The sequence below is a fragment of the Anabas testudineus genome, chromosome 14 (assembly GCF_900324465.2).
Source record: "Anabas testudineus chromosome 14, fAnaTes1.2, whole genome shotgun sequence".
NCBI lineage: Eukaryota > Metazoa > Chordata > Actinopteri > Anabantiformes > Anabantidae > Anabas > Anabas testudineus.
In genome coordinates this window covers 15,092,954-15,105,397 of record NC_046623.1, presented here as the reverse complement: position 1 = coordinate 15,105,397, position 12,444 = coordinate 15,092,954, and the positions used below count along the sequence as shown (strand labels likewise).

Sequence of the window (12,444 nt, the reverse complement as noted above, 5' to 3'; positions counted from 1 at the left end):
GCCTCTGTGATTGGTCAACAGTGATAATCATTAAACTGCTCTCTGTCCTGTCTGTCCCAGAAACATCACTCAAACATGAACATGATGACTTTAAAACGCAGAAAACACCACCTGACCACGGAACATCAGCTTCTTGGTTGTTCTTATTTTTAAAAACGCAACACGATGTAGAATAAATGTTGCCGTGTTGGTTTGTTTAGCTGAATAATGAAAATGGTTGAAATGCTGCAGCCTACAAAAAGCCTGCTATTGTGATGTAAAGTAGAGCTTCATGTTCACTGGTTATGCAACTTCTGGTTAAGTGAGAGTTTGGCTCAGGAGCATATGAGCTCAAACATTGTGTAACAAGCATGAAGTCTTTTTGTTTTGTTTGATCTGTCAAGTAAAAAAACAACCCTAAATCAAACAATATGGCTTCCAGAGCAGGAACGACATGTTGACATGTGGGATTTAAAAGGACTGATGGTAAGAAAACACAGGCTGTTAAATCTAAACCTGTTTTTATTTTTAGATTATGATCATCTGAAGTTTATCCTGAGACACACACACATCACCACCAGGTGGAAAACCTGAGCAGGGATTAAAACGACTTCCTCATTACTCCTCTGACTTTAAAATGTCTGTTAACAGATGAACAATCACTCGCTTTAAAAGAAAATAGAAACAAACAAATAATTCAACATAATTAATTATAGTTTAAACTAGGATGAAAACAGAAAATCCACACATTCAACAAGCTGGAATGAAAACTTTAATGAACACACACTCAGAAATGTCTTATATGTGTTTTAGTACCTATGATATAGTAGTTATCATATTATTTTTATCATTGATATTATGAAAGCTGTTTATTTGGAGAGTTTACATCAGTATCAACCTGTTTCTTGTAGATGGACAGACAGTATTTTTACAGGCTTCTAATGCATGAGTACTAATACCACACTGTGAAAACCCCTCTGTAATGCTGCATGACAGGTTAAACATTTAAAATTGTACTTAAGTAAAAGTCAGCAACATGATAATTAATGTTAAACCTAAAAGTGCTTGCCATGCAAAAAACGTCTCCTGTGACTGTCTGAATACTTTTATTATATCAATAAATTATTATTTGTTAATGAGTAATGAGCGTTTACTATCAGCGTTCTGTTGGTTGAGGTGGATATATAACAGTAATCAAATGTATTTTGTTCAAAGTGTAAATGAGAACGTCTAAAATACATTTTGTTTGACCAATAGTCCAAACAATCAGCAGATAATTTCAACTCTATTTGTACAGGTATACAGCACAGCTGTAGCCAAAACTATCAAATAAATGTGAAACAGAGGAGGTTCAGACGAGAGAAGACACAACAAGAATATAAGCAAGCTTGTACAGCTGCTCTGAATTTAGACCACAACCAGAAGGGATCCACACCAACACAAATGCAGAATAACATCAATACAAAAACTCAGTATAGACACAGAATATTGAAAGATGGATGAAATGGGTTAATAATAATAATAATAATAATAATAATAATAATAGTCCAGTGTGGAATGACAACAAATATATAACATAATGATGGTCAGTTCAGTTTCCCACCTCCTAACAGACGGGGGAGAAGTTGTACAGTTTCATGGCCACAGGTAGGAAGGATCTCCTGTGGTTCTCTATGGAGCTGCTCCTCTGTCCAGCAGCACACTGTGTAGTGGGTGGGATCCAGTATTGCATATGCATTTTCTTAATGTTGGGGGACTAACAGTAGACACGGAACTTGCATGTTTAGTGTAAATGGAGACATTTAATTACGTCTTTACTGCGTGCTAGCCTATAACCTTTAACAAATAATGGAGAAATAAAACTTTTTATGTTTTTAGTGTAACCTAACGTAATTCATTGGTATGATTCAGGTACCAATAAAATACTAACTGCTTTCTGGTAATTTAATGTAGTTACAGAGGAGACTGCAGAACAAGAGGGTGATGACATTTTCCATAAACGCGAGACAAATTATATCAGTACAAGGTGCAGTGTGTGAAAGAGGGAAGAATAACACAATAGAAAAGAGGGATTAATGAAAATGTAAAAATGGGTTTTGTATGTTTTTGTTATTTGTTATCACACATAGGTTTGTCGACCACTGCAGCAGCTCACAGCAGAGATTCTGGAGTAGAAAATAAATATTTCTGTTGTCATCTGAAGAGGAAACATTTTAAGACAAACAATGAAAGGACTTCAGTTCAATATTTCATATGAAAAATGATCCTCACACATTTAAGTTTACTGTTTAGCAATAAAAAAAAACACTTTCCATATTTCATATATGCTGTGAAATGCAAACCAACTATTACTTGCTCTGTTAGTCAGAAACAAATCAGCAGCTGGCTGATGTGGAGCTGAACTAGTAACTAATACAAATAGTAACTAAAATTAAAATACTGTGTATAAGTACATGCACAGTATTATAATAAGTGCAGTATCCTGTAATGCACTCGAGTAAATGCACTCGATTACCACCACTGGTTAATGAATAATCCAGTCAATGAATGAATCATTTGTCCTAATGATAGAAAACAAGGCTTGATTTCAGAACATCAAACCTTTGAGCTTCTAATTACAGATGAGTTACTGTAACACAGGCGGTCATAAAATCTCCAGTAACAAAGCGTGCAGCTCTATTTTATTCTTTAATTGAGTAATAAAATTCCAGTTGCTAAGACTTGACCTAGTTGTAAATTGTTGATTGTACGTCTTTCATAAAATGTAATAAGCTCAGTTACATCTAAACTAAGTTTCCCAGTGATTGAGAAATTGCATTACTAGCAATTTTTCAGTGTAATAAAATGTTTGTGAAGCTACTGAATTAACTCTGTTACCATGAAGAAAATTAGAAAAAATGTGTTGTCTGAAGACGCTGGTGGTTTAAATAACTTGTATTGATATTTAGTGGTCAATGTCTGAACTGAATCATGTGTGAAACACTGAGAAATACTAATATTATGTGTTTTCTAAGCACAGGAGTTTTCTCATTTGCAAAACGTCAAAATAATCAATTAACATATAAACTAAAGCATTAAAGCTACTAAATCTACCTCATGTGATCTCAGCTTCAACATGAATAGATAATAATAAAAATCAGAAATCAGGTCAAATTATTGTGTTTTTCTTTTTCTTTCAGAAGGTCTGGACTAAATCTCCACTGACTGTTCTTCAGAGATGTGGGTGCGTCTGCTATATATTATAGCTTCAATATAGCAGCACCATGCTTAGTGAGGGACAACATGAGAACTAGCTTGGATTTAATGTGGTTGACAATATAATTTATTGTTTAATTAAGACTTTCTGCCATTTAACAGAACATGCACATTTGAACACAGGGCCATTAATATATACTGTATGTGCCTCAAACATATTTGGACACACTAATGTAACCATAAATCAAAACCTTTGCGGATTAAACAAGTTCAAACCACATCCGAAACTTTGTTTTGAACATTAATATCTACATAATAGTACAACATAACACAAAACACAAACAACCAGCAGAGATCTATGTCCATTCATTATTAGCCAAATAACAAATTAAACCCCTGAAAAGTGAATCCTTTTACCTTACACCGGTTTGCTCTTTGTGCTGCATAGAGGCTGCAGTTTTATAACATCGGGTGTGTCGAATCATAGGTGACCACGACTAAGACAGTCTGAGGTAATTTAGATTTGCAATTTAACACCTCTTATCTCTTATCTTCAATATGAAGTACATGTATAGGTTATTTTTACAACAAAACAAACATAGTGCTCTCAGTAATTTCCATGTGTTATATAAGAATCATAAGATACTGCAGTGATGTTTATGAAGAACAGGTCAGGAACAGACTTTCAATGTGTTTTCTCTTGTGTTTCTCTTAATTGGTTTATACATTCATTAGTTTAATATAAATGCTTAATTTTGGACAATAACATACCATCAAAGTTAAAACATGTTGCTTGTAAGTTAAGTTTTAGAAGATTTGTTCGAGATGGGGTTAACATTTGCAACTTTGCACATGAACTCTGTTGATTTTGTGAACAACACAAAGAAATGTATGATGAAAAAGACTCAACAAATGGCCACAAAGAATGCAAAACAATCACAAAAAGACACAATAAGCTGAAAAATAACCAGGAAAGATACAGAATTACCATAAAAAATGCAGAATGACCATAAAAAGCTGCACAGTGAAGAAACAAAAAACAACAATAAAGACATAAAAAAAGAAACTCATATAATGACAGGAGACATATAAGAAAGACAGTATCTCTTTCAGTCTGGGGGCTCTGTCTATGGGGGTCAGGGCCTTTCGTCTGTGCCCGGGGGCTGTGCTTCACCCCCGTCCGTCCGTGGGCTTTATGTACCTTCCCCTGTCTTCAGCTCCTGACCTTTGGTTACACCTGACGGAGCTACATTCCTTCACATGATAAACCTATTGTTTGTCTCTGTCTCCCGTCGATCGCTCCGCTCTCTGTACCTTCACCGTCACAGTCCTGTCTTTCCTAACAGCTTCATGTGTTCGTCATGGATTGTGATCTCTTTGGTGCTGAGTTAATGTTTGATATGCTATCATATAAAGACTAAATTGCAGTTCACATCAGTCTCCTTTCCTCAATGACTCTGTGAGGAGCACAACTCTGCTTGTCTTCTTCTGCCTTTTATCTCACTCAGTCTTGTAGTTTAATTTTTACCTGTCCGCTCCTTTGTTCCTTTCCTTTCTTCCATCAGCTGGTCTTCAATAGCTGTCCGCTCTAAATTACCTTTGAGACATCTGAATAGTTTTTTACCTCTGAGTTGCTTGTTCCTTTTCTCATGGGTCCTTTAAATGTGGGTGACTGGTTGAAGTGGCTGTGGTACCACAGAAACTACATCATCATCGTCGTCACGCCGCTGGCCCTCCTTCCTCTGCCACTCATCAGCCCGACATCGGTGAGTGTGTGTGTGAGTGTTAGTGTGTGTGCATGGAGGTAATGTTTCCAATATCTGGGTTGTTTCACTGAAGGAATATCAGCTCCGGTAAGCCTCTTTGTGCCTATTATTCTACTTCTAGTCCATCTCAGAGAGACACAGCATTTGTTGCAAGTTCTTTTTTAAGCACAATTGGCAAAATAATCACTGTAACCTGTCTCTGAGATGTGTAGTTTCCTGTCTATCTATCTATCTACACTTACTTCTCTGAGCTGGTAATGACAATATATTTGGTTAGTTACACTACCTAACATAAAATGGAAACTATTCATTCTGAAAGGGCACTGAATGCATACAATGTAAACCACTTTATCCAAAAGACAGATAAGATATGTCTCAGGGGCCAAATTCCCAACGCAATCACGATAAACATAGTTAGCGTATATATGCTGTATTTAATGCTGCAGCTTGACAAATTAATTAATCAGTACAATGATTTGTTCATCTTTACTTTCTGTATTTATATTCATTTAGGGTGGATGATGGATGTGGATGATTAAACCACACTTTAATTTTTCTGTTTCATCACAGACACTGTATAGTGATAATAAGGAAACATAAAGTTTATGACCTCCTGCTTTACAAACTGCTCATTCAGGAAGTCCCACAGTCCAATGCATGCAAAGTTTAAACTATAGAAAGATGCTACAACAGCTGCAAAGGAAAAACTAATGGGGAAGATCAGAGGATGCAGGATGCAGAGATCAGAAATGTGAGCCGGTCCCGAGCCGTGCTGTGGCTTTAAAACACCAGCGGTACATTTGAAGTAGCTGCAGGTGAGCTACTAGCGATCAACAGTCTCAAACAATAAAGGGAGCTGCGATAGTCCAGATGTGAAGTGAAGAGCAAGTGCAGATTATATGTGGAAGCTCTCAACAGTAACTATTTATTAGTCAGATTTTAGTTTGTGTGCAGACATTTCACGACAGCAGGATAAGAACAGCCCGCTAAAATATCAGGGAACCTCTCAGCAACAATAAGGATCCTGGTCTTATTACTAAGAATGTAGTCTCTGTTGAACCTTTAATTAATTATTAAGATCAATGAGAAAGCATAGATGGAATAAATGAGACTAAAAGACTATTTTAAATAAAGATATTATATAAATAATGTGAAATACTACATTATATTAGAGAAATAAAGTAGATAAAATGCTCATAAATGATACTTGTGCAGTGCAGTATGTAACGAGTCATTTCACAGGCCCTGAAAAGGAAATTTACTGAGGACCCATAAAGAGAGACAAGAACACCACAAACCGTTTCATTTATGATCAAGGGTTACTATTATCTGCATGTGTAAACTCTTATTGCCTTCTGAAGAGAAGCTGGAGATAAGACACAGTAATGTACCTTATTGTGCCGTGAGTGTGTGTCTGCTTCTGTGTCTTTGCCTGTGCCAGATCAAACATCTTTATCTACATCAAACAAGTATCTGTGCACATCTCAGCATATTTCACATGTAGAAGGACAAAATGCTGAACATATAATGTGATGAGATTCACTACTAATTTATAATTGGCCTGAACACTTCTTTTTTTATTTTATTGCCAATTTCTTGTGAATTTAGTCTGTGTGTGTGTGTTTTTACAGGAAGCGAGATGTGGTTACGTTATCATCCTCATGGCTCTGTATTGGTGTACAGAGTGTATGCCTCTGGCGGTGACTGCCCTAATGCCGGTCGTCCTCTTCCCTATGATGGGCATCATGAAGGCTGGACCGGTACAAATCTTATTTCAGAGAAATTAAAAGAAAAGAAATCTAAAATAATTATAGTGATTTGGCTTTTTTTTTTTTATGTATGCATCAAGAAGCATTTTACTGTTGTAGTTGCTCAAGATGCAGCAACTTCAAACTACTTTATATACAATTAGGAATGTTTCCTTGGGTTCAGACACATTTTTAAGGGTCATCAGATGAGATGTGAGATGATTAATGGTTTAGAAAGCTTATTCTTCTGCTAAAGTTTGTGATCTGTCCCAGGTCAGTATGGAGTATCTGAAAGACTCCAACATGCTCTTCATCGGCGGCCTGTTGGTGGCCATCGCAGTGGAGCACTGGAACCTCCATAAACGCATCGCTCTGGGAGTTTTACTGCTGGTTGGCGTTCGCCCGTCCCTGTAAGAAAACCTTCTGATACAACTCACTTGTGTAAAGTGCAGCAGGCAGCAAAGATGCAAATCACACAGTAGCAGCTGAAACACAAACATTGCAGCACTGAGAGGAGTGTTGATGTGATAAGGATGTGTCTGTCGTATCAATATGTTGATGCTAGGATCAATACTAGAAAATTGATACCCTGTTTATCTGCTTCAGAACACAACCACATAACAGTGATTCAACATGTTCATTTAGGACTAAGTGTTGATCTTCTTCCCCATTTTTCACTACAGGTTAATGATGGGTTTCATGATCGTCTCGTCCTTCCTGTCCATGTGGATCAGCAACACGGCCACCACAGCCATGATGCTGCCTATCGCCCATGCCGTGCTGCAGCAGCTGAAAGCCACCGAGGTCCAAGCGGAAGAACGGGATTACCAGGCTTCAGCCCATAACAACCCTGCATTTGAGCTAGAGATCAGACAAACTAAGCACGATATAATCAACGAGAAGCAGCCTCCTGTGGACACCAAGACTCAACTGGAGAACGGACCTCGTAAGTGAACACATCTGTTTTGAGAATGATGGGTTTTGTAAAGATGAACTCGTTGTATAACTTAATGTATTGGGTGTGTTGGGGTGCAGATGAACATGAGTGGGGTCCAGAGGCAATACAGGAGTTCAAGAGAAAGGCGATGGAGGCAAAATACGACCTCCTGACAAAAGGGATGAGTCTGAGCGTGTGTTACTCTGCCAGCATTGGAGGCACAGCCACGCTCACCGGCACGACCCCTAACCTCATCCTTAAGGGTCAAATGGACGAGTAAGACATTTTTAAACATCACCCCCACATGCACAGGAGGATTCCAGATGTGTTTGTACTCCCTTTCCTTTTAAACTTTGCATCTCTTCATCTGTTCTTTCCTTTTGCGAAGGCTCTTTCCTGAAAACGGTGACGTGATCAACTTTGCCAGCTGGTTCGGCTTCGCTTTTCCCAACATGGTGCTCATGTTGGTGTTTTCCTGGCTTTGGCTGCAGTTCATGTACCTCGGCTTCAAGTAAGTGTTGATGGTATTTCTGTCACACACAGATATGCTGTATATATATTGACCTTGTGTCCTTACATGACAAATGTTGTGAATTCATAGTTTACTGTATCTTAAGGTTTAATGACTTCTGTGAACTTAGTTCATGCTGATAAATCTTCAAGCATTTCCTTTTTTTGTTGACCAATCTCCAGCATTGTTGCACTTTGTACTTATCTCCCCAGCTTGAAGCAGTCATTTGGCTGCGGTATGAAAAGCGACAGAGATAAGGAGGCGTACGCGGTGATGAAGACAGAGTACAGAAAGCTGGGGAGCATGAGGTTTGCTGAGGGGGCTGTACTGACCATCTTTATCCTGCTTGTGATCCTGTGGTTCACCAGGGAGCCGGGCTTCATAGACGGCTGGGCAACAGTGCTCTTCAATAAGGAGGGAGAGTGAGTCTCTTTTTTCTCAGTTCGTTGAATTCAATTCAATTCAATTCAATTCAATTTTATTTGTATAGCGCCAATTTACAACAGAAGTTATCTCAAGGCACTTTACAGTGTAAGGTTTAAGACCTTACAGAAAATATTTATACAAAAAATTATAGAGAAAACCCAACAATCCCATTTGAGCAAGCTTTAGGCAACAGTGGAGAGGAAAAACTCCCTTGAAATGTTGGGAAATAAAATCAGGACTCAGGAAGGTCTGATTTACAGGTTTGGTTCTTAAAAGAGGAGAGTTTCTTCATGTCACAAGATCTCACTGTGTGAGCCACTGGTGACAGAGGTTTAAGATCACACTCCTAACAGAACAGATTTTACCTCATAGAGTTTGAATTCAGGAGGTCCCAAATTATTCAGAGATGGTTTTGGTGTTTTCATAATTTGCACCTTGTAATTAAACAACAATATGCTGGATCATGTTCTTCAGCGCTATCCTCTGTACCTCAGGTTTGTGTCGGATGGGACCGTTGCCATCTTAATGTCGATGCTCTTCTTCGTCGTCCCCTCCCAGCTGCCCAGATTTGGAGGCTATGGACAAACTGAAGAAGGTAAAATGTTTGTTTTGACACTATCAATCCCATTTACAAAATAAAATTCATAACAAGACTCTGAGCTACGGGTCATGATTACCTGTGGATGCATGTTCACACTATTTTTGGGTCTAACAGGTAAGGTGAAGAATGCTCTCCCCACTTTGCTGAACTGGCGCGTGGTTAATGAACGAATGCCCTGGAACATCATCATACTGCTGGGGGGAGGCTTCGCGCTGGCTGCCGGCTCAGAGGTAAAAACCTTACAGCTCTTGTAGAGCTTTAGGTTCCCTTTTAAATTAAAGTGCAATCAATTACTGAATTTCAACTTCATTACTTGTTTATTTATGAAGTGAAAATGCTTCCACTACACCTGCTTTGAGCTAAATGCACATGTCAGCATTGCAGGACTCTCAGATAAGGTAAACATTTGCATCAGATAAAATGTTTACTATCTTATTTCACGCTAAAATCGAATTAACTATCTCTAATCACATACTTGTAATACAGCTGAAGCCATATTTTTGTGTTAAACCTCAGCACCAAGCACAGACAAACACAGTCAACACACTAGATAATGTAACTTTAATAAAAGATCTACATTTCCATGTGTGTTCATCTGTTTACAGAGGTCTGGTCTGTCTAAGTGGTTGGGAGAAAGCTTGGCGCCTCTGCAGCAGATCCCAGCTTTTGCCATCTCGTTGCTGCTCTGTCTGCTGGTGGCGACCTTCACCGAGTGCTCCAGCAACACTGCCACCACCACCCTGTTCCTGCCCATACTGGCCTCAATGGTAAAAGGAATACAACAGATGTCATGTTAAAGATATGAAACCTCTTTGGAATATTAATTTGTAGAAATATACTCAGTATATAGTTACTATAGTTGGGTTTCTTATTGTAGATTTAAAATAATGTTAACATGTACTGTACATCTTCTCCATCTATGTTACTGAGTTCTGGTGTCATGTTTTCAGGCCACAGCTATTAATCTACACCCACTGTATGTAATGCTGCCCTGCACCGTTGCTGCATCTCTGGCCTTTATGCTGCCTGTGGCAACACCCCCCAACGCAATCGCCTTCTCCTTCGGAAACCTCAAAGTTATCGACATGGTGAGAGTCATCCATATACTGTACATGCAGTGCATATTAAGTGTTTGTTACAGGTACCACTTAGTTGAACGAGACTTAACAGTACTTATGCACGGACATCAACTGCAACACGATACTTACATTCACATTTAGTCTTTTGTCCAAAGCAACTTAAAATTAACACTTAATGACATGTGGCCAGGAGAAAAGGAGCAATCAAACCACCTCATAGCTGCTGACATACTTTGTGCTAAAATTTAAATCCATTAGGGGGCATATTAGGACTATTCTTTGCAAACTTCACACTTGCACAATGTACACTGAAGCCACAGTAACGCCTGAAGAGGTTCATATTTTGTTGTTTGCCTTCAGCGTTTTAGAAAATACTAGGTGTAATGTACATGAAGCATGTTTTTTTATCATGTTTTCAAGACTTTTCCAGATGTGCAGTATCCTGTGTTTCTTTATAAACTGACCACGCTGTAACTATCTGTTCTTCCAGGTGAAATCTGGCTTCATGCTGAACATCATTGGGATTTTGACTGTTAATTTAGGCATCAACACCTGGGGATACGCCATGTTTGACATGGCCAACTTCCCTGTGTGGGCCAACAGTACCAGCCAACCTTGAGTAAGAAAACACAGACAAAGAGTGGGAGATCGAGCAAGGAAATGACACAGCAGTGATCTTACGTTAAAACATTATTTAATGAAAGTATTGAAAATATTAGCAAAAATGTTTATAACTGAATAAATAACAAAATAATCAAGACATTAATAGTTAAAAGCCAAACATCTCCTTTAAGTGTGATTCAAAATAATATACATTACATAGACGCACTACAGCGGAGATAAACATTTAAACTTATCTGTAAAGTACTTCTGTGTCATTCCAGTAATTGAACGTGTTTGTCTAAACAAAAAACAATTGAGGTCATTTCCTTGTCCTGGATTATGATATCATGTCACGAAAATGTGCAGCACACTGTGTGTCTGAGCAATTATTTAAAATAATGCAATGGTTCCAATTGCTGTTCTGTTTACAGAAACAGTGTAAATGAGCTAAAATTTAATTAATTGTATCAGTTAATTTAATTTATTACTGTGGTCCTTTTGTTGGACCTTAACGTGTTGTTGTTAGTTGCATGTTTAGTTTTTTAGCTGAGTTTTTGTCTCACTGTTTTTACCATGAACAAGCGTTGACTTTGTATTTCTATTTTTGAAATCTGTGAACACCAAAGTTGCAGACTTTAGGTGATTATTTGTAAAGTAACAAGGGAATTTTTAAATCTTAAATTGGAAACATGCTAAAACTTTACAGATGAAGTGTTTAAAGGAATAGTTCAACATTTACGGCCTACTTTTATATCTGTCTTTACAATGTTTGATCCACAGCCAGCAGACAGCTTGTCCTTCTTGCTATCGCAAGGTAATCGAGTTTATCTACAACAACAGCTTTAAACTCAGTAATAACCATTTTGTATCCTGCTTCTTTAATGCAAAAACTGTCCTATAAAAAAACATACATGCTGGATGGTTTATTGGTTCGGAGCAGTGACTCTCCAAAGTCCAGCCATCAGCATGAAAAAGCCAGCGACTTTAACCTCACAAACACCAGACTGTGTTGCTTTTACACCATTCTCTACTTTAAATTGACCCGGTCCCGTTGTTTCTCCTTTTCTAAGCATAGATCCAGCTTCACATTGAATGAAAAATATAAGAATAGTATGAATATTTCTAATTAAATCTTGCCAGGAAAACAATTCCATAAACTATGGCATTGAAAAACGCCATAGTTACAGGAAGTTATAACTAAATATCGTGCACAGTGCGTACAGATGAAAAGATTGGTTGAAGGATAACTTTGAGATAAGAGGCTGCCACATACAATCAAAGTAGAGGTCAGTTTCCATTGTGTTTATTACAGCTGAATGTAATAAACTGAAAATGCAAAGACATACAGAATAACTATAGCAGAGTAATGTGTTTTTATCCACGTTACAGTTTTATGTACCGAGTCATTTGTACTCTGAAAATAAAACATCATGTGAACCAAGTGTGGAATCTCCTTTGTTCGTGCAACGCTCACATTAAAAAAATAATCAAGACATATTTCAAAAAAGCTCCATAAATCTTTATTTATTTTCCTTTTGTTCAGTCACACCAACATTTGATTTGTCAAAAACTTTACATCTGTTCAAAATAATTTGTACA

The 12,444-nt window shown here is 37.8% G+C and overlaps 1 protein-coding gene across 4 annotated transcripts; it reads left to right on the top strand.

Annotated features, from left to right (window-relative positions):
- The first annotated feature begins 418 nt into the window (after positions 1-418).
- Positions 419-12,273, top strand: slc13a2 (solute carrier family 13 member 2). Of its 4 annotated transcripts, none has more exons than XM_026373437.1 (14): positions 430-465; positions 3,159-3,202; positions 4,857-4,940; positions 6,572-6,700; positions 6,962-7,098; positions 7,372-7,634; positions 7,724-7,901; positions 8,014-8,136; positions 8,349-8,558; positions 9,057-9,157; positions 9,278-9,393; positions 9,769-9,930; positions 10,114-10,251; positions 10,733-12,273. In XM_026373437.1, exons 2-14 carry the CDS (start codon positions 3,197-3,199, stop codon positions 10,859-10,861), a joined length of 1,776 nt encoding a protein of 591 aa, XP_026229222.1. In that variant the 5' UTR covers positions 430-465; positions 3,159-3,196; the 3' UTR covers positions 10,862-12,273. The 4 variants fall into 4 exon arrangements, with proteins under 4 accessions (XP_026229221.1, XP_026229222.1, XP_026229223.1 ...); XM_026373438.1 differs by having other exon boundaries at positions 436-465; positions 3,162-3,202; XM_026373436.1 differs by lacking the exon at positions 3,159-3,202 and having other exon boundaries at positions 419-465.
- The last annotated feature ends 171 nt before the right edge of the window (positions 12,274-12,444 follow it).